The 21,642-nt window shown below is 47.7% G+C and overlaps 1 protein-coding gene and 1 long non-coding RNA gene across 4 annotated transcripts in view; one reads left to right on the forward strand and one right to left on the reverse strand.

Moving 5' to 3' along the window:
• The window catches only part of LOC148339240 (uncharacterized), a 62,447-nt gene that overhangs the window by 36,724 nt on the left and 4,081 nt on the right, over positions 1–21,642 (forward strand). Inside the window, exons 2-3 of the long non-coding RNA XR_015842791.1 lie at positions 1,679–1,848; positions 7,525–7,670. This is a non-coding gene — a long non-coding RNA (uncharacterized LOC148339240). The remainder of the gene's footprint in view (positions 1–1,678; positions 1,849–7,524; positions 7,671–21,642) is intronic.
• Positions 1–21,642, reverse strand: part of arap2 (ArfGAP with RhoGAP domain, ankyrin repeat and PH domain 2) — a 55,546-nt gene that overhangs the window by 4,936 nt on the left and 28,968 nt on the right. For 2 of the 3 annotated variants that reach the window (XM_088292702.1, XM_088292701.1), the window contains exons 14-32: positions 18,788–18,962; positions 17,124–17,234; positions 13,575–13,719; positions 8,799–8,901; positions 8,431–8,629; positions 7,574–7,637; positions 7,263–7,426; positions 6,967–7,179; positions 5,810–5,915; positions 5,561–5,708; positions 5,164–5,241; positions 4,589–4,663; positions 4,261–4,378; positions 3,602–3,730; positions 2,614–2,750; positions 2,117–2,199; positions 958–993; positions 815–878; positions 158–244 (exon numbers count right to left, since the gene is read on the reverse strand). In XM_088292702.1, the coding sequence (XP_088148828.1) occupies positions 158–244; positions 815–878; positions 958–993; positions 2,117–2,199; positions 2,614–2,750; positions 3,602–3,730; positions 4,261–4,378; positions 4,589–4,663; positions 5,164–5,241; positions 5,561–5,708; positions 5,810–5,915; positions 6,967–7,179; positions 7,263–7,426; positions 7,574–7,637; positions 8,431–8,629; positions 8,799–8,901; positions 13,575–13,719; positions 17,124–17,234; positions 18,788–18,962 (2,235 nt within the window). The remainder of the gene's footprint in view (positions 1–157; positions 245–814; positions 879–957; positions 994–2,116; positions 2,200–2,613; positions 2,751–3,601; positions 3,731–4,260; positions 4,379–4,588; positions 4,664–5,163; positions 5,242–5,560; positions 5,709–5,809; positions 5,916–6,966; positions 7,180–7,262; positions 7,427–7,573; positions 7,638–8,430; positions 8,630–8,798; positions 8,902–13,574; positions 13,720–17,123; positions 17,235–18,787; positions 18,963–21,642) is intronic. The other variant, XM_088292703.1, reaches the window with a different exon arrangement.

Consider the following 21,642-nt stretch of genomic DNA (forward strand, 5'->3'; position numbering starts at 1 on the left):
TTTTTGTCTTTCGTTTTGTAATATCGGTCGTGATTTTATTTTCCTATTTTAGTCTGAAAGTTATAATTCCACCTCATTACTTGAACAAAAAAAAAAGAAATCTTAAAACGTGACCGTCGGCAGGAGCGCCGAACGTCGAACGTGCGCTTCGGCTCACCTGTTTGCCTGAAGTCGGCTTTTGCTGCCGGCACGTTCTGACATCCGTCGCGGCGCGAACAGCGCCGTCCGGCGGGTCCGAGCCGAACTGCGGCACGGTGAGGTGAGGGAAAAAAAAAAAAAAAACAACACACGTGATTTAGTCTTTTTTTTTTTTTTTTTTTGCTCCACCAAAACGCCTTTCTGGTCTTGTTTTTTTTTTTTTGTTTGCCGTTGGTGTTGGGATTTGCGCTTGGACGTACACGCCAGCCCACGCGCTGCCATCGATTGCGCCTTGCTACAAAACGATGGTCGGTTGTTACCTGGTCGCTATGGAAACTGTCTCAGCGCAACACTCGCGAAACGTAAACGGGAGGAAATGAGCGACGTGCTCTCGGAAATTCGGACCAATTTCATTCAAATGAATGATTATCAAAAGCGGATAAAAGATTATCTTTAGCGATTATCTTGCGGTGCGGCGTGTCGAGTGAATGAATACAAATCGGAGCTATTTTCCCAATTTCAACGCTCTTCTTGATCAAAGTCAGCAAAGGGCCGCTTATCCGAAATCTATAAAAGATCATCCTGTGAGACGTGCTGGTTTTTTTTTGGTGCCCTCATGTTCGGGATTGAAAATCAGACCGCGTGCTTTTGTTCCGGCTTCCTTTTCGGCACATACCTTCATGGCGATGATGTCGGCGACCCAGGCCAGCTGCGCCTCCTCCTCCTCGCAGCACAAATGCCTGCAAGGCAACGCTCATCTCTTGGGCAAGGCAGCCTTCGGATGCTTTGCAGAGTCAAGCAAACGTCGCGCTTACTCACCACTGCTGTTTGTCCGTGTAGACCGTAAAGCCGAAGCTGTGGAAAAAAAAAAAAAAGTTGTCGAAACACGCGCACACAGTCGAAAAGTAAGCAAGCTGCTGTTGGCGTGGAAGGACGTACGCCAAGAGCTACTCGGGCGTACGTCCTTCTACTCGCTCATTCAAATGATTTTTCCAAAAAAAAAAAAAAAGTCACCAAGATCGTTCCTATGGAAGCTTTTTTTTTTTTTTTTTTTGGGACTTTGGAATGGCACGAGCTCGCCGCCATGTCATGTTTTCCGTTTTCCAAGCGTCACTTTCTGCTCATGAACAAGATCGGCTTTGGAAAAGGAAAGTTGCACTGCACAAAATCATTTCAATAAAAATGTTGCCACATCAGCTCGCCTCTGAAGTTCACTTGCAGAAAGTTGCAAATGTTTCGGAAAAAAGTACAAGAAAAATGTTTTCTGCTTTCTAAACGCTTTCAATCAAAACATTTTGGACTGTTTTGTTGTTGGGAACTTTACAATAGAGAGAAAACTGCTAAATCAGTTTTCTTTGAGGGGGGGCACATTTTGCCCATCATTATTGCATTTATTTGAAATGACAGGAAATTCTGATCATTTATCGGTCGCACTTTGGTCATAAGATTAAAAGGCATGAAAATCTTTTTTTTAAAACAAATGTTGAATATAAATGAATTGCAAAAATGCATTTTTGTGCATGATCATTTGTCCTTGCAGAAATTGAACAAGTGAACACGCGAGTACGTTGAAGTGCGAGAGGAACTAATGAGGTGGAGGAGGGAAGACTTCTCCGGCTTAAGAGGAGCAAAGCCTGGAGCAGCGCCGCAGTGAGTTGAGGCGGACCTCTCTCTGCACACGCGCAGGCGGGAAGAGCCGGGCCTAATGAGGTACCGGAGCGCCGCTCCTCCTCACCCCCTCGCCGCCGCACTCGGGCTTTTCTCGTCTTCATTTCCGCGCCTCCCGCGGCCCACTCGACAGTCTAGCGATGACACGGCGCCGTATCACTCTTTTGCCGCTCCTGTCGCCAGCCACTCCACCCCCGTATGGCGTGATTCACACAAAGGAAAGGCCTGGCATCGCCTGGTCGCGCCGCTGCTCCGATTCCAACCGCGGCAGCGATGATTGAAAGGCGTCAAAAAAGCAAAGCGCGGCTACCTGCTGGGAGGCTTCAGCTTCTTTTTCAGGCCCAGGTAACATTTGGCAGCCTTGAGGTGGAGCTCCTTCTCCGCTTTGGCGGTCTGAAAAAGGCAAAAATCACAAAGAGAGTCGTGAAGCGCGGCGGTGGCGGACGACGCTGAAGAAGAAGAAGCCGTTGGAATGTTGTCAAATTGCCAACGAGGTCACGCGCATCCTTCTTCGGTGGAATGCGAAGGAAGCGGCCATTTTGGAATTAGCCGCGTTCTCGCCTCAAGCGAAAGCTGGAGGCCTCGCTCCTGCAGGACGACCGGAGCGCTCGCCCGCCGCTCCTCCCAAAACTCCAAAGTGATGTTTGTTTGTTTTGGTTTTCTTTCATCAGAAAAGTGGGTGAAGCGAAGCTGCGAGAATTTAGGCGAGTTGCAGGTGCAAAGTTGTTGGCGTGTGGCGTTTGAATGTGCAAACGGGCGAGCGTTTCCGGAAGTTGCGGCGGGCGGCGACAGTTTGTGTGCGCTCACTTTGAGATCTCTGAAGAGCAGCAGCTTGTCGGCACGAAGAACCACAAACTTGTCCTGGAATTTGTGGCCCGAGAGCAGCCTGGCGCCGCCGTCGTTGAACTTCAGATGCGCGCTTCTGACCGGCTCGTTGGGCTCCACTTCGGGAGGGGGGGGGGTGAGAAGCGATCACAAGAGGAGTTAGTCAGGACAAACTCTTAAGGCTGCCCTGCGATTGGCTGGCGACCAATCCCGAGTGGACCCGGCAAATCACCCGCCATCCTCGCCACTTCACGTGCAACTCCAAAAAACAAACAAACAAAAAAAAAAGTGATGGCTGGATGGATGTTGGACTTGTGACAAGGGCCAAACCATTTCCATAAAACAATATTTAATATGCAATTCTTTTGTCCGGATGAATTTTGACAGCATCGAAAAACATCAAGAAAATATTCATCGGCCAAATACGAAAAGTGACCCAAAGGAATCGGTTTTAAGTCTTTTTTTTTTTTATTTGATTCTTGGTTCAGTCCGACTGGTGACCAATCCAGTCGGACATCGGCTCAATATTGGAAATAGCTTTCGCTCGTTGCGAGGTGAAAACGACGAATGAAAACCAACGGAGTGAGCAAAACAAATTTTTTATTTCATAAAACTACATTTTCCGTTTGGCAAAAACGACCTCATCCATTGATGAATCGACAACCAAATGGTCATCAAATTTGTGCGTGTTGAATCAAAGTAAAACATTTGCTTTCAAAATAACAAAACAGACGACTTGATTGTTAAATCAGCTTTCGTCTCCATCTTTAATCACCCAAACAAGAAATAAAAATGAAAACAAATCTCAATCAGTCTAAAGTTTACAACTAAAAATGTTGAAAAACAAATAAAAAAGGAACTGCAAAGAAAAATCCCAAACTTGCGTTTTATTTCATTTCGGCTCCCCCCCGACAGGCGCCAGAGAAATGTAAATCGTGATCGCTTGATTGATTAAGTCGTGAGCTCGTACCTTTGTCCTGCGCGTGTCGTTTGGCTCCCGCCAACTTCTTCAAAACCAGAAAAGCCGAACTTGGGCGGTCCAGCGAGCTCCACTCCAACACCTGCTCGAGAATCTTCTCGCTGTGGTGCAACGGCCGCTCTGGCCAAAGCACAGCAAGCGCCAAAACGGGGCAACATGAAAATATTTTTTAAAAAGACGCTCACGCTCAAAAATGGGGGGGGGGGGAATCTTCCAGCGCTTTGCACGCCGATTGGGGAGAAAAATGTCGCTGAAATGTACACGAGATTTTTGGGGGAGGAGATTGCGCTCAGAGAAACGTGCGTGCGCTCGGTGGCGGCCGCCAGCTCAGCAACGGGATGACCGAGCTCAACAACTCCAGTGGCAAAATAATCCGAGAGGACGAGGAGAAAGGGAAAAGGGCGTCCCGTGACGAGGGAATTAATGGTTTGCTGCGTGCGCTCTCGTCTCGCATGACGCCATCTTGTCTTCATGAGACAAAAAGTCAACTTTCAGAGCGCAAATAGCAAAGAAGCGCGAGTTGGCCTGAGGGAGGCCGACGCCCTCTGGTGGCGAGCAAAACAATTACACGACGATACGTGCGGTACGTTGCAGTTTCCGTGAGGAGAAACGCTTTTGCCATAACCGGGTCCAGTTCGATCGCGGCTTACCCAGCTCGCCGTTCTCGATGACTTCGAATGCGGTCCAACGGTCGCCGGCGTCAAAGGGGACGTTGCGCACGCTCAGCGCCGTCTCCGCCAGCTCTGCCGAGCGCATGCTCGGCCAAACCTGAGCGCTCGCAAGTGGCGTGCCAAAGAAGAAGAAGAGAACGCAAGAGTTTGAACAAAGTCGCTGATCGTGAGAGGAAAAGTGAGGTTGCGAGCGCCATTGCGCTCGTGACGCAATTTCAAATGAATTTGGATCCAAAAAGAATGCGCTCGCCCAAAGCTGAGCCGCGCTCTCTTTGTTTTGAGTCAGGCGTGAAAAGACGCTGCGCACCTTGATGAGGCAGCAATTCTCCGGCCTTCGCTTTTCCACGTACACCTCCAAGATCAAGTCCCCAGCTGGCGAGAACTGCGGCCGCACATGGAAAAAAAAAAGTCCACGGAGCAACCATAAGTGCAGAATTTTCTCCGGCTGGTAATTAAAACACTCAAGGACAAATTTGCGCCGGTCATTCAAATCGTAATTCTGATTCATGATATCTTTTAGGTTTTTTTAATGACTTGAGCGATAGCTGCTAAATAACGGAATCCCTGATTGAATGATCAGAGAAATACGCCACATGACATGAACAACAGCCAGATCAGATGAATTTCAAATTCACTACAAAGTTTGTGTTCTGTTTGTCAGAAGAAGAAAAAAAAATGGATGGAATGTCATTTTCATTTCAGCATCAAGTCCCGCCCAAAATTGGTGAACAGGAACAAAACGCTCATTGTGAAACGCTCCCGCCTCCTCCACGGATAACCCTGCGACCCCCCCGCCTCATTTTCAGGAAACCTGAAAGCCTGATTTGCGAGATCTCCATGCGAGCACGCAAATCAATACGAAATTGGCCGGGATTGACTTACCGTGGTGTCCTTTTTGTCATTCCAGCGGGTGATGAAAGTATTCTCCCTCGCCATCTGTTGCACCTGCTCTTCATTGACCTGTTAGAAGGGCAGCAGTCGGGAATCAATTCAGAGTCGCTTCGGGAGGAAATGCGAGAAAAAACAACAAACGAACAAAAAAAAAAAAACGTGGTTGCGATTCTTTTTTTAATAATTACAAATTGTTCTTTAAAATGAAAGGCTAATCGACTGAAGTTTCAAGTTAAATACAGCGAGCCTCCTCGCTTCGTCAGCCTGCGATTGGCTTTGCGCCGTCGCAGTCTGGACAAAAAATGGCGGACATCGACTGCTCTGGAGGGAGTCGCCGTAGAGCCACAAAAAAAAAAAAAAAAGCCGACGATTGACATGTGGGACTCACGCGGAAGAGCGCAACGTAGTTGTCGATGAGCTCGCAAACCACGCGCGTCTCCTGCGCCGTCTGTCCCTGCGTCTGGAACAAGCACGACGAGAAGACCGAGGCCAGTTTTGCACTCGGCATGCGGTTGAGGTGGCGACACTGCTGGACCCTGCGGGACGTCGCGCACGTGACGAATGACAAAAAAAATAACCCGCAAATTGACACGGAGCACAAAAAGGAGATGGACACTCGATATATGGAGACAAATACCTGAACAGGTGTTGCAGCAAAGCAGCCAAGGTAGCTTTGTTGACTTCGGGCAAACTTTCGATAAAAGTCGAGTACTTTTGCACTCTCTGGCTCTCATCTTCCTCATCTAAAAAACAAAAACCACAAACAAAACAAAGTCGTCGTACGCCCGACGTGGCAGAAAGTCACATGAGCAAGCCACAAGGAAGTCTCGCGTCGTCAAGTTGCAACTCTTGCAAAACTCAAGTTAAAAAAAAGGCCCGTCCTAAAGTCCTGTTCGGTCGCATCGCGTCGTCGTGGAGAGAAGGCAAAAAAAAAAAAAACATTTATCATTTGGATGCAGATTGAAATGAGGATTCACTCGCAAATTGCGAAATGGCAAAAAAAAAAAGTGCAAAGGTTCAATCCAACTTGAATGATTCAAGCGCAGAATTTCACAAGAGTCCGAGACAAAAAAGGAAAAAGTGGTCAATTGAATGAGATGGAAAATAGAAATCGGTCCAAAGACGCGCAAAAGCAAGTCCAATCTTCATTATTTGCTGTAGAGCACGCGAGTCAAACATGCGGATCGCGGGCCAGATCGGGTCCGCGAGAATCTTTGCTAAAGTCTACAAATAAGTCCAAAATGGCCGACGCTAGTTGTCGCATTCATCTCGATATCCAGTCGCCACAACATCCAATTTGGTTTCATTCGGATGCATGAAGCGCTCAAGATGGAAGCCAAAAGGTTTTGATTGATATTTACAAGCCACGCTTAGATGAGCGCAAGAAACGGACCTCGGCGTCACTCTTCAAACACAAAGTCAAAGCGTCGACGTGCAAAAGAGGCGGATGCGACGGAACCGTTCCGACGGCAGCGTTGAAGCTCGTACGGGCCGTGTGGGTCGACGCCACCAAAACAATCTTGCCGTTGTTATTTCAACGCACACGCGAGAAAACATTTCCAATGGATCTTGTTTGGGTTTTTTTTCAGCGGTCCGCCGCTATTTGCAAATGGCGCTCATCGCCGATCGTATTGATTTTGATGCTCCATGTGACTCCTGAAGACAAATTGTAATTATTGGCTTTCATTTTGGAACAAAATGGTCACAAACAGTCCAAAAAAGAAAACCAAACGCTCCGACTACCTCAAATTGCCTTTTTTTTTTTTTACGTCTGTCGTACGAGCGTCCACATACCCAAAGCCGACACCCAGTAGGGATAGAGCTCCTTGGTCAACAAGGCGTCGTCCGCCCGCAATAGGAAGCTCTTCAGAGTGTCTGTCACGTCCTCCAGGTGGCGCTCTTTGTCCCTCAATTTGACATTGCGGGCGTCCACGGTGAACTCCTCCAAAAGTCGGGCCACCCCGTCGGGATCGCCCGGCCGCTGGTAGAGCGCCTCGTGGCACAGGCCTGTCGCGACAACAAAAAAAGGCTCACGTGACTCAAATGGACATTCCCGCTCGGCCGTCGAAGGACGGCATCGGACGTCTCACCGTACTGCGTGACAAACGCGATGCAACTCTCCACCACAATGGGGACGCCGTTTTTGGTGAGCTGCTGGTCGCCGAGCGCTTTGCCGTCAGTGCCGGCGGCCCGCGTGATGGCCGACAGCCAAAGCGCAAAGTCCGTCGTGTTGAACCCGTGGATGTAAATGGTTCTGCAAAATATTTGATGTTCCAATTCAAATGCTTCTTTGGTCATCAGCAGAAAAAGAAACTCGATTGAATGTGGATCCTTTGTTTTTTTTCTTTCCAGCTCGCAACGGGCATGACAAGGGCAAGCGAGCGAAGCTGAGCGGACGTACCTGGCGCTCTCCACCATCAGCAGCACTCGGATGTGGTCGTCGCCTTCGGTGTGGTCGCTGACGGCTGTGAGAGGGCAACAATTGACCCGTCAAGCAAGTCAGCAAGTTTTGGGTTTTTTTTTGGGACTGACTCTTTCCTTTTTTTTGGGGGGTTTTTTTTGGGACTGACTCTTTCCAAAATGCCCAAATGGCTTCTTTCAATGCGACGCCCTTTTTTTCTTTTTCCATTGGGCGCGTCCGGATCGGTTCCTCGCGGTTGTTTGTCGCCAACAAAATGTAGAAAAGTCATCAGAGAGTCGGCCCGGTTAATCACCGAGTCTCCGAAAACGTAAGCCGATGAGGCCACGAAACAAATCTCATTTGCGGCCGATTAAAAGCTCCACTTAAGCCGTCTCGCAGGGGAGCGTTTGCCCGCGGCCATTTCGGCTCGACGATGACCGTCGCTCGTGCTTCTCAAACTGCCATCTGCCTCACGCAAAACCAAGAACGACAAAACATTTCTCGCAAACGGGAAAAAAATTTAAGAAAAAACCTTGACGTTGGATAATACGGAAACCATTTCGTCGGTGGGACGTCAGCATTTTTGGGCATGTTGGAAATTGTTGCCGTGGTGATTTAAATTTCAAAAGGCTCAGTGATGTGAAAACTTTTTTTTTTCTTCTTCTTTTTTGGCCAAAATGCTGAAATGAAAATTGAAGGAGCGGCGTGTTTCGAAATTCAAACGGGAACAGAACGGTTGCATTTTTGAAACATTGAATTTGGAACGATGCGACTCAAAATGTAAACTACAAAAATTGGACCAAGGCGCGTGGCGTCGTCGTTCCCAACACGTTTGGAGAACGGCGCCAGAAGCTTACCGAGCTCCCGCAGCTGTTTGAGACGAAGCGCTTGCTCGTCTCCCTCGCCGTCGGCGGGCCCGAAGCGCAGGACGGACCCGGCCAGGACGAACCAGCCCGTCCTCCAGTGGTAGAGGTCGTGACCTTCCTTGTAGAGGAGTCGGCCAATCAGCCGGCTCTCCTCCCGCAGCAGAACTTCCGCTCCGGGCGGCACCAAACTCTGGCGGCAAAAACAAAAGTTGAGCCGACGACACGTCCGCGGCTTTCCCGGACGCAGACGGAGAAGCGCGTGCCTCCCGCCATCCAACTTGGACTGGCGTGGCGAGTCAGCGCTCCCCAAAAGAAATCAAGACATCAAAAGAAAGCGATAAATAAGAAACGCGTCTGACCTTAGTCAGCGCCCGGATCCAATCGCGGCGCGTTTCCTGCGTCTCGGCGCCGATGACGAGCGTCCGCGCCGACCGCAGGTACAAGTCCACGGTGAACACGGCCCTGCCGGACAAAAGGCAAACGCAAAACTTTGCGACTTTTGCAATGGAACGCGCCGGCCGCAAGTGACGTTTAGGAACGGAGACGAGGTTAACCCCGACCAACTCGTGCTGGCCCGACGGCAACTCCTCTTTCTGTTACCGTGACAACCGGCCCAAAGCCACGACGTTGGAGCTTCTACTTGATGCAAAAACAGGAATGCAGGTCACTGGTGCGGGCAGCACTTTGTCTAAAATGTTGAGGAATCACTTCAGCTGAATTCGTTTGTCGACGATGATTTGGATTTTCATCAAAATCAAGACGACATTTCAAACGGACAAAGTGATTCCAATTTTCTTCCTGCTTTGGTCCAAACAAAAGAAGCTTTGACTTCCTTTGACTTGAGACGAATGCAAATATTTTCATTTGATTCACATTTCGGCTTTCGTGGACAACGAAAAAAAGTGAAGAATATTTCGTGTTGACGGGCTGAAAAGACAACAATTTGCAACGTTTGATCCAAATTGAGCTCATTGTTGCACCGCAACTTGATAGGCTCAATTAAAGCGCTGATCTGTGCATGTGGCGCATGAAATGGGAAAACACTATCGATTTGCTAAAAAATAAAAAAAAATACACTGTCAAATTATTATTATTATTTTTTTTTAAATTTTTGCCACGACAGTGATGGCCCGTCGCTGCCTCCTAATTTTGAGACAATTCTAGCCAATTTAAAGGCAACTCTTGTTTGAGAAGTGCGGCAAAACGACGTCAGCTTCCTCGTGCAGCGGAAGTTGTGTGGCGCAATAAATTGCCTCGATTTAAGGTCTCGTTTCTTTTTTTTTTTTTGAAAATCTGAAGGTTTGCTCGCTTGACGGCTTTGGTTGGCTCATTGTTTTATTTCTTGCCTCACTCGCGGCTTTGGACCTTTCGGAAGGCGTTTGTGAGAATGTTTGCAAAAGCATTTTTGCACGCCGTGATCTTTGAAGTGGTCGGATGCCGATGGCTTTGTGTTTGTAGCGTCATCAACGCCAGCGGTAAATGGGCAATGGAATGTGGTTTTTTTTTTGTTTGTTTTGAGCGAGCGTTCCGTTGACGCGAGGGTGCAAGAACAAAAAAGGATATCATCCAACTTGAACCAAGCGACGCCTCACAACTCAACACGCTGACTTTTTTAAATTTATTTTTGACATGACGAGGATTCTGCCCGACAGCGACGATATATGCGCGTATGGCAACAAATAATCAACTCATGACAAGAAAATATTTCTTTGTGGCCGATAAATGTCCAAATGTGTCGCTTCCCAAACTGCTTCCTTTGTATTTTTGCGCACATATTCCGTCTCATTTATGGGCAAAATGTTTTCTTTGGAGAGGACAAAAATGCTCATTTGTTGCTTAGCCATCTGCTCCATATGTTTCGTCAACATCTGAGGAATGAACTTGTATTTTATGCGCATATTATGTGTCATTCGCAATTTCTGATTTTGTGCAAGCGATATATCGCTACGGCGGCCGCAGTTCGAAAAAAAAAAAAGGAAGCCATGCTCCCATGTCATGTTTGAGACTCGCTGGATGGAAGCAATCAGCGGCAAAAAGCTTCTTTGTTGCACCTGCGCTCGCTGCCCACTCGCAAAGGCCGAACTCCAGTTAACTGGCGAGCGGCGGCCGGTGGGAGTGCGGCGCGTCGGCCCGTTCTGTGTTTACGTGGCCCCGACGCGACCCGGCGCCGCCGCCGCCTCCTCAGCAGGTGCGCCGACGCTCGTGAGGATCCTGAAGGGCCGCGACGGTCAAACGCTGCCATCGCGGACGGACGGACGCAACCGCACAACGGAGACGACGCAACGGAAAAACCAAAAGAAAAAAAACATTTTGAGGCTAGAAAAGCAACAAATTTTGAAAAGCTCATTTGCTCCCATTTGAAATTCTTGCGTGTTCAATTCCCCGTTGGTCAGTTGACCTTTTGGTCCCCGGAACCGTCCCAATACTTTTGCCCATCGTGTCCTTCCAGAAAGAAATTTGCGCCGGTTCCCTTTTGTCGTCGGCTGGTGACGCCGTGAAAAATCGAGTGCGAGGGAAAAAAATGGGTCGCCTTGCAAGACTTGGAAAGAGTCTCAAGGTCAGAATGGACGGCTTTTAAAAAAAAAAAAAAAAAAAGTGGCTGCTTTGTGGCAACAGGAGAAGAGAAAAAAAAAACGTATCAGCATGCATTGGTCCCTCTGAAGTGGATTTGTAACATTCATGGGAGGATCCGACTTTAATGTGACACCTCATGGCGATTTGCATACGTTAATATTCTGCAAGAAAAAAAACCAATTACTACTTTCCTATTGGCCATGATATGTTTTGATACGCGTGAACGTGTAACGAAAAAGGCGTGGCTTGGACATGTCGGTGCCGATGAACTATTTCGAAATGAATTGAGGAGCTTCTCGTGGTGACTTGCTGCCATCTTGTGGCAGCAAGAGGAAATTAGAAACCTCTTCCCGTGCTCAATTACGGGCAAATCTCGACGCAAAGCTCGCTCCTTTCGATGAAATAATCGTTTCGAAGACACACACAAAAAAAAAATGTTTTCAAGTGACCTGAACAGGTTTTGGTTAGATGTGAAAATTAGATTTTTGTACTCAAGTACAGTACACCTGTTTTTTTTTTTTTTATTCCTTCTCTCACACCCACCGTACTTCAACTTTGAGCCAATTTCTCATCTCTTATCTTCAAACATTTCTACTTTTTGGCATCGCTGACTTCCAACTTTGTGTTTGCCGCACAAAAAAGCGTCGGGAATAAAATTGATTCTAAAAATTCAAAGACAAGAGCAAATTTGCACACAAGCAAGTATTGTGATGACAAAACGACGTGTAAGGAATTCGAATTTGTATTTTTCCCCATCAGTGTTGCACATGTGACGAGTCGTTAAAACGCGAGTGGTCGCTTCAACTGGGAGCAAAATAGGTGGAGATGGTGACAAATTGTGAACAATTAAAAAAAATAAAAGACTGAGCTTTCTTGACGCTCCCAGTTGCTGTTTACTGTCAAACGAACCAGAAAACAATGAAGACAAGCCAATATTACAAGACTCCAATATTCTTTATCCTCTGCAAAAAATGACAAGCACCATTTTTGCGGTTTTCACAGTGGTGTCACTTTGTCGTGAAAGTTTTCTTTGTCGTGTTGCACGATTTTCTGGCGGTGGAAGCGAGCGCACCACAAGGAGCAGCACGCTGCTTGCAATGTTTAGGTTGAGAAAGCAAAACTTTCTTTTTTTGTACTTCTCCACATCGCAAGTGCAAAAGTAAGAGTACTTGCGGCACCAGGAGAAGAAGAAGAAAAAAAGTTTGATCCTCAAGCAACTTTGTAACTGAACGGCAGTGCGGTTGAAGGGGGGCGGGGCTGTTTTCTTGGGCAGGGGGGGCGGGGCGGGGTTGTTTTGCCAAAGTAAACGGGAAATACGACACTCATAAAGCACCGATAGGTCAGCTTCAAGTGAATCATGCGCCAGCGACAAATATGCTAATGTGACAAGCGTGGCACGGAGGGAAAATGACACCCAAGTCTGTCTACTTGGGAGGGGTGGGAGACGCGGGGGGGGGGGCAACTTGTGATTTACATGGGCAGTCAATTCTGCTGCAGTCCAACAAATGAGAAGAAATGCTTCCAAGTGCCAACGCTGAGTTTGCAAAGTGGAAATCAATCAATGAGAATGTACGTCAGGTCGGAGGAGCAGGTTGGCCAAAGCATGGCCCGCGGGCCATAAATGGGCCACAATGTTCCTTCATAAGGCCAAACAAGCCAACCTGGGGTGTGCAAGCAAAGCAATCAAAAATAGCACAAATATTGTAAAAGTGGTGCAATGATCGAGATCCATATATATATATATAAATATACATACACAGTAATCCCTCATTTATCGCGGGTGATGCGTTCCAAAAATAACCCGCGATAGGTGAAATCCGCAAAGTAGTCAGCTTTATTATTTTTTGGATTATCCTACAATGCATTTAATATGATGCATGGTTGTGCTTTGTTTGTGCGCGTCGATGGGAAGTTGTGGTCCTGCAGTGCCACCTTGTGGCATTGCTGCGTTCGTTTTAAGAGTGTTTTTTTTGTTGTTGTTGTTATTCAACTTCCGGGTTGCTTCACTTGGAGACGTGTGCCCATATGTTGACGGAGGAGCGGTAAAAAAAAAAAAAAAAAAAGCCATCTATATGAACACACACTCATGTATGGAGCATTCATTTGATTGTTTTGAGAAAGAATGGACATTGTGATTTTTCCTTATTCGACATGATAGCAGAATGTCGGAACTGTTAACTGGCGCCCTTTGGAGAGCCGAATGAGGTACGGTCGTGTATAAAATGTGAAATATATAAAAAATGTTAATGATGAGTTGGCTGGCAAATTGAAATGGTGTCATTTGAGTTGATGGGAGCGTTGTGTGAAGGATTTGGTAAATGACGATTACAATTTGCGTTTGTGTTTCACGGTGCAGAATGCTCAACATGCTCGTTCAGAGATAAAAGATGATCGACACCCGGATGAAACTCTCGGCGTCCTTCCTTATTGGAAATGCAATATATATAGCGAGGGATTACGGAATATATGGAAAAATATAAAGATGTAAAGATGTCCTTTATTAGTCCCACAATGGGGAAATTTGAAATATATGTATATGCGTTTTTTAATTTCATTTTTACCCAGCTCCCGTCATCGTCTCGGCGTCGCCGATGGCCAGGCTGACCACGTCGGTGACGGCCACTCTGCCGACCGCCGTCAAGCTTTGCGCGCTCTCGTAGTACGTCAGGAAGCCGCCTTCCAGCGTGCACCAGCGACGCTGCGTCTCTGCAAAAACACGATCGCAACAAACCGTCATGCAACTTCCTTGAGGATCATTTGCCCGCTCGACGCTTCGCCGAGTGTCTCGTTCGCGACCGCAGTAAAAAAAAAAAAAAAATCGAAACAAATATGACTTTGGTGTCATGCTGTAATTGAATGTCGGAAACACACCTTGATCATTTGAGCTTTGCGGCGTTCTACCTTGAAAATCAAAATGACTTTCCAAAGCCACCGTGGCCCAAAAAAAAAAATCGACTTTTGAATGGACGCCTCTTGCTTCCATATCAAACCCGCGTTGTCTTTTACGAGCGTCTGACTGGGCGAATTACACATCCAATGAGAATCAAGTTCAGGCAAACATAGCTAATTTTGGATTTTCAAAGTCACCATGCCATCTGCTTCTTTGGCGCTTTGTTGTGCTGCAAACAAACACGTTCACACAGAGAAAAACAAACGCGACGCGAGGCGAGGAGCGCCCGCCGCCCCAAACTTTCCACTGGATGCGGCTCATGAATATGCAAATGGCGGCCGCCGACTGCGCGCGGCCGGCCGGCGCTTGTGAACGAGCGGATGGCGTCCCAATAAAAGCCACGTTTTCGAGGAAAAGCACGCCACGAGCACAAGGACGCACCGCGTCTCACTTTCACGCCTAAAAGTGCAACGTGGCGACTTGCCGCGGGCTTGCAAAGCAAAAATAAAATGAATACATTTATTAATAACATTGTTCTTTGAGACTAAAACAAACAAACGGCAGCCGCAGGAAAGTCATCATCATCGCCAGGCGTGCAGGACTGCGACATTTGAAAACCTTTTTAGTTGACAACTTGATTCTTTCAATTTTACAACTTTGAACATTCGAATGGTCTAGAAATGGACAATTGCGTTCATTTCAAAATGAGAACACTTTTATCGCAACGTTAATCTTAAACATATACTCTTCATTTTTTTGGGGGGGGGGAAGAATTGCCCCTTGAAAATTGCGAACACTTTTCTTTTTAAAATGAAACGGTCATCTAAAAAATGAAACATTCAATCAAAAATGAAAAAAAAGACAATCTTTGACCCAAAGATGACATTTCTCAAAATATTATTGATGGATTTTTTTGGGGGGGAATTTTCTTGATTCTTGACAATGTTTTGTTTTGTTTTTTAACCATTAATGTTGGCTGCTTCCCATTTGCATGAAAATGTTGCAAATTTTAACACTCCCACCTTTAAGAATAAAACGCCGGTGGCATCGGCGGCTATCGAGACGCAGTCGGCCGTGCCGTACGGACAGACGACGTGCGATATTCCGATGTGCTTTGGTCAAAAATGGCGCGTCCTTTTATTGATTTTTTTTGTCTCCAAGTGCTCATTTTGACGGCGCTCCCTCCGTCCCCATTCTAATAACCAAATTTGTAATAATCACGAGTCTCCCGCCGCCGCCGTCGTCTAAAGAGGCACGCTTGATTTCCCAACAGCTCGACCTCGTCTGATGAAGGACGTTAAATTCTGCCTGAATTCAAGCGTCGGCAAGAGGAAGGAAAAACTGCAAGGTACAAACATAACGACAATCAGGCCGGACAAGAGCGTTGCCGGCCCGACGATCACGTCTCGAAAAGAACCATTTTTTCCTTCCCGATCAACTCGGGAAACGCTCGTGGCCGGCGGTCCTAAATGTGAATTGGCATGCGCGCGTCACGATAATCGGGTCAAATGTGAGCTTCTATTCGTCTCTTCCCTTCAAAGTCAGCAAACGCTCGATTCTCAAATTCCTCAAAGAGGTTACAGATAGTCCCGTGGTTCCGAGTGATCCTGAAAACGGCCGTCGCCGGCAATGGTAAATGTTTAACTGGTTCGACTGGAGGAGATCCTGATTGTGTTGAGACATTTTGCAACATCACATTCAACAAGAACAAGAGTTGGCAAGTTTCCATTTCTTTTTTTACGCTCAGGTGGCACCAAATTGCCACCCACAGGTCAGTCCCGGTACTACAACAGACATCATCACCATCAACTGGATTTGTTGTGATTTTCCTGTTAGTCACCTTCGCATATACCTTTTAAAAATGGATTAAGTTGGATGTCGTCTCAACTATATAAAGGTTTCCCAAAAGTCGTTTTCTTGTTGCAAAGCGCAAGAAAATTAATTAAATTAAAAAAAAAAAAAAATTTTTAAATAAATAAATAAAAGAGCGTTCAAGAAAACACACACCGCAAAGTAGAAAAGGACGCGACATTTTTGGACGCAATTCGGAAACATCGGGAGGCTGTTTTGTTAGCTTGTTTTTTTCCCCTCCAATTTCCAATCAAATTTCAGAGCTCCGAGGGACCAAATCGAAAAATCCAAACCAAAAGTAGTTCTTTGGTTGACCTTCATTTTGTCACAGTCCACACGCACTCAACGGCTTTGGTTCAGCGCGAGCCGACATGACGATGAACGCTCGTGCCGCTTGAATGTGTTGGGCGTCGACGCGACGCGACGCCACCGTATTTGCCATTTTGGATTCCGTGACCACAGGTGGTCCGCGCGCAACATGTCATGTTCCCTCCGTTTTGCCACATTTGCCACCCACGCGCTCGCCCTCCACCGCCGAAGGCAGCTTCCGAGCGCGCTCCCGCTCCCAATTAGCCGGCAGCCCGAGGGACACTCCGGCTGTTTGCAGAGGGCGGCACCAGCGCCGAGCAGAACGACGGCCATGATTGAGCCAGCTGGGAGGCAAGCGGAGGCCAAGAAGTGGCAGCCACTTCTTAAACTACCTTGGGAGGGAAAAGTTGCGCTCGTACGCGAGACTTTTTCAGGTCGGTCGCATTCGGAAGCAAGCCATCCAATTTGGACGATCCCGCGGATTAGAAGCGTCGAGCCGTCCCCGTTTTCATGTTCTCGGTTTTTGTTCGACACGTTTCATTCACAATCATGTCAAATTTAGGTGAGAGTTTTTATCCCAAAAACTTATTTTACACAAGACAAGATGAACGCCGATGCTCATGAAACGCACATGCAAACGTGCATCCCACCAAATTCATTTCCAATAAAACTCAAAAACGAAGCCAAAATGTGGTTTTGTTTTTCTCCGCCCAAATGGCAACTTGTGCGATTTCAAATGCCAAACTACGAGATGACTCGACGATGTCGATTTGATTTCGATTTCTTGTTCAGCCCGACCGCAATGTACAAATCGACTTTGAATGGGCAACAACGGCCGCCGGCGAGCGTCGGCAGCTTCTGTCGCCGTCCGGGAGGACGCTCATCGATTGTTGCGACCCGAGTGTTCGGCGTCGGGATTAAACGGCGGCGGGTTTGACAGCTGCCGGGCTGACGCTGATTGACGGATGAGCGCTTAACCGGAGCGGACGCCTGACTGGCGCGCACTCGACGGAGGCCTCGCCGACGGATCGATGGGACGCGTCGGCACGCGGCCACTCACCGTCTCCTCTGCGCCGATCCGACGACGTCCTGCCGTGGCCCGCCGAGATGTACAGGAAGCCATCCATGTAGGGGGACGCGTCGTCCGACCGCGCGTCAAGTCTCGGCAAATCTGCGAGCCCAGTAAATCACGATGACTAATTCGGTATTGATCCTCAAGGACATTTCCATTCACACGCGCACCCAGTCAGCAACTATCGAAAAGGGACAGAGGATCGTTTGTCAATACGCGCTTGACGGCTTGACATGGAAGGAAAAAAAATGAAATCGGAATGGCAAAAATGAGAGGGAGGAAACATTTGCGGTGGGATTACGTTTCAAATCCGTGGAGACGGACGCGCGTGTAATCTGCACGCCTTCCCAAACATTTCTGTTGGCAGAATGAAAATCAGTAACAAGCTTCCAAACAGCCCCCGCGGGCCGGCCTCGCTTGCGCCGGGACTCTGAAGTCTGCGGGGGCGTCGGTGGAAGAGTGCGGCCTCCGCGTCCCCGGTGAAGGCAGGCTGACGTGATGGAGTGCTCAATTAGCCATCTGGTCGCCCGTGGCAACCGCTGCAAAGTGGCGGACGGCGGGGCAATGAAGACGCCGCACAAGAATCGGAACGGCGCTAGAATTGGCCACATTTGTAAGGCGCGGGGAGGCCTAATGATAACATGCAAAAGCAGAGGGGGAGGGGCGAGTATGATTTCAACACAAAACCACCCAGAGGCACTAAAAAAAAAATAAAAAGTGGCGGGTGTGAATGTGGATTTGATTGCGTTTAATATTTGCAATTTGTGGGGTAGCATTCGAGATGGTCGTCGGCAAAACTTCAATCCAAAACATCTCAAAGTGCCGCAATTGGAGATCGCGAGGACCACACATTTTGCCACCCCACACGGAAAAAAAAAAAAAGTCCTTTTCCTTTCAAAGGAAGCTGCTCATTTGACGGCCTTTTTGTCTCACGCAGTCTTTCAACAAACATGTTGGCTGTGCCAAAACAAACATTTTCATCTGGCACCTTGCCTGAGCATCTTTGATCCGGAACATTTTCTTTGTTTGTTTGTTGGTAGGTCCAGTAGGAACAAAAAAAAGCCAAACAAAAAGATTCCATGCAAGATTTGGGCGTGAACAACGCAAGCAGCAACTTCTGACTAAAAGGGACGATGCCGCCCCGGAGCGCGAAATCACGCGGCCCGCTTTTGCCTCCGAGCGGGATGTGAATATGCAAAGGAAGACGCAACAAGGTGCCGAGGTGCTGCGAAGCGAGCGCGTGGAGGTGCGACGACGAGGACGAGGAGGACGATGAGGACGGCGAGGACGAGGCCCGTCGGGGGGGCCGGCCTACAAATGAGCCGCAGCGACTCCGCGTGCTTCGTTTGGCACATTAACGGGAGATTTGAGGTGGCTCGGGGACCGCCGACACCGGGACACACTTGAAGCGGAAAAACGCCATTTCGGGAGAAAGTCAAAAATATGGAAGCGTGGAACCATTTTGAACGGCACCGGAAGACGTGGAACGAAGCGATGAGGAATGCTTTCAAATGACAGCGACAAACATGTGGAAGCAAATTTGGGTTGGAGGGAATTTTCACAATGTTGAAAATCATTCCCAAGGTGAACAGAATGAGAAATTTGAGAAATGCGACTTTGCCACGGAAGGGCGAAAAAAAGAAAATATTTACCCAAAAGCTTGTTCTGATGCAGGAACTCCATCTGCAGCCTTTGGCCGGCGCGTTGGGCCAGAAGGTACGGCGCCGAGCAGGTCGGGTCCCCGGTGGCGCACATGACGTCTGCCCCGCTGAACACCAGCGCCATGGTGCGCGCCACATCGGGCAGCACCACGGCGGCACACAGCGCCTGCACGCACACGCACACGCCAGCCGATGTCTCGCATCCGGCCACCTCGTCCCCGCGGACGCCCGCTCGAGATCCAAATCCAATTCATTTGTGCTCGCAAAACTAATTTGCACATAAAGCCGCGCCTCTTTTCAATTCATTCAGCGGAAGAAAAACAACAAGAAGGCTTTCAATCAAACAAGGCGATCATGTGCTTGCACAAGTGTGCACACCCTGGGATGTGGCTGCGTTCACAATGGACCATTCAAACGCCGCTCAAATAAAATGGTACCAAATAAAGTTCAGTTCTGACTTGTTTTTTTTTTTTTTTTCTCCCGAGCAGACTCGCGTCATGCCAAGACAGACCATTTGGGACTGTTCCTTACTTACCGGTGGGCGTTCTGACCAATAAGTTCAAAATTGGTTTCATCGAACCGAAACTCAATGTGTGGTCTGAGGAGACCGAGTTTTGAAATGATTGGTCTTGGTCTACAAAAATCGGGACTTTTTCCGTCCAAAAAGAAAGAAAAAAAAAAACAAGAATTCTTTTGTCTCACCAAATTGTTTTTCCAGATAGATAAACTTTTCTAAAGACAAAGCGCTTTGTTAAAAGGTTTCATTTGACACAGCGCCGAGAATAAAGGCGGGATAAAAGCGGGGCAAGAATGCGCCGTGACCGAGGACAACGTTCCGTTTTCGTGCCATCAATCGGGACGATGGCGGACGATGACCCGCAACAAAGTGGATCTGAACGAGCAACCTTTTCCCTTTCATCCGAGTAAGGAAGCAGCATCGATCGGCGCCGCGCCGGAGGTCCGAGGCGGCGTACAAAAGGCTTAATGAGAAGAAGAAAAAAAAAAAAAAAACTCGCCAAAGTTAGCCCTGAAACATTATTGCAATTTTTTTCTCAATATTGTGATTGCAATTTCATATTTTTTCCAGGCTTTTTTGTTTTTGATCGGTATTACAAGAATAATAGTCATAAAAGTCGACTAGTTCTGGCTTCTGTTCATAAAAGCAAAAGCGTGAATTCAACTCGAGTGGCTTTCGACAAGCGGTCAATTGTTTGCTTAGTCAACAATTTCTGGGGGTCTTTTTTTTTTTTTGTCGGTCTAAAAGAGAGGTCCTCATTCCTGTTGGTCAATGGCCGCTCTCCCGCTCGTCTCAGGCGGCGACAAACCCGATTCAAATGATCGGCTCATCAGCGAGGTCCGCAGAAGCCACAAAACGATCGTGACGGTTCGAATCGGGTGCGCCGCCGCAGCGAGAGATCCCCGGAACAAGCTGGAGACACGACGGAGGAGCATTTTGCATGGAATGAGCTAGCGGAGGCCAACTTGGGGGCGATTTAATTTGCTTTATGTTGCTCACGTTCATCTTCAATGAATGCTGAAATTTCGAGTGACCGCTCGTCTCTCGTCTGGTTGTCCGTGAAAGGAGTGGTCACAAAACACCTCAAGGGGCGGCTTGAGCATTTGTCTGGTCTGTCCCATCTCTGCTCGATGACCTTGCGTGTCATGGCAATTACCGCCGAGGGATTTTGTGTGCGCGCGCGCGCGCGTGTGAGCGTAATGACAAGGAAATCCTTCCGGAGGTCACGCAGCCTGCCGAGACTCAGCGGAGGTCGCCGGCAGATGAGCTCCTAATGGGGACCGAGGGAATAGGCCAGGAAGCGGGCAAAAAGCACAAGTCTGGCATTGAAATTTCAAAACAAAAGACTAACTTGGCCGACTCCATTCCGGTTCTATTTTTATTTCGTTCTTTTATTCATTCTGACTTTATAATGACAATAAAGGGCATTTGAAGAACGGGCATTTAATCGGTAGCATTGATGTCATCAACTTTAGATTTGTGATCAACAATTTTGAAAAAGGCTCTCCTCAGCATATTGGCAAATTCTGATTTCGAGAAGAAGAAGACGGAGTCGCTCCACGTGTGTTAACGAGCCAAAATCATTGCGTCAATGCTAATTTCCATTAGCCTATGGATGGCGTTTCACATTCAATGTTAGCATTAAGCTCGTGTCATATGCCCCCTAGTGGTACATGAAAGAATCACTGACTTAAATGGTTCGAATGCAGATTTTTTTTTTTTAGGAGCAGTTTGGTTGTGTTTAACTTTTCAAGACAAGAAGTTTGCATTTAATCTTTCTGAAACTTTATTGAACTGACTTGCCATACATTTGAAGTGTTTGGCGTTAATGTTGTTTTATTTCTATCGCGCAATTCACAACAGCAAAGCGCGTCCCATGTGGTGTCATATAAATTAAGACTAAAAATCGTTTTTATTCTAATTCCGATTGTTGTCGAAATGTCCTGAGGTGATCAGTTTGAGAACGTCGATGAAAGCGGCCGACGAATGCCATGAGACGGAAATCCCGTGCATTTCTTTTGATTTTAAAGTGACACTCCAAAGCGTCAGCCGCGATCCAAGTTGACCGCACGGAAGCATAAACGTCTCGCGCGTCGTCTTTGTACTCGGCGCCGCTCCCCACGGAGGAAGCGTTTGTGGCGCGCTAAATAGAAAAGACGCACAAATAAGACGGGATGTCGCCTGAAATTAGCGTCGCTGAGATTTCTCTTTGACAAAGACGGCTTGCGATTTTCTCTGATCTTTTGGGGCGATTTGCAAGCGCTTGTGCAACGCCGAGCCCGTCCAGTTTAAGTGTCTTTTTTCAAAGCATTTACAGCCAACCGATTTT

This window comes from Idiotropiscis lumnitzeri, chromosome 4 (genome assembly GCF_059441095.1).
Source record: "Idiotropiscis lumnitzeri isolate Australia: NSW breed Sydney's pygmy pipehorse chromosome 4, RoL_Ilum_1.0, whole genome shotgun sequence".
Taxonomy (NCBI): Eukaryota; Metazoa; Chordata; class Actinopteri; order Syngnathiformes; family Syngnathidae; genus Idiotropiscis; species Idiotropiscis lumnitzeri.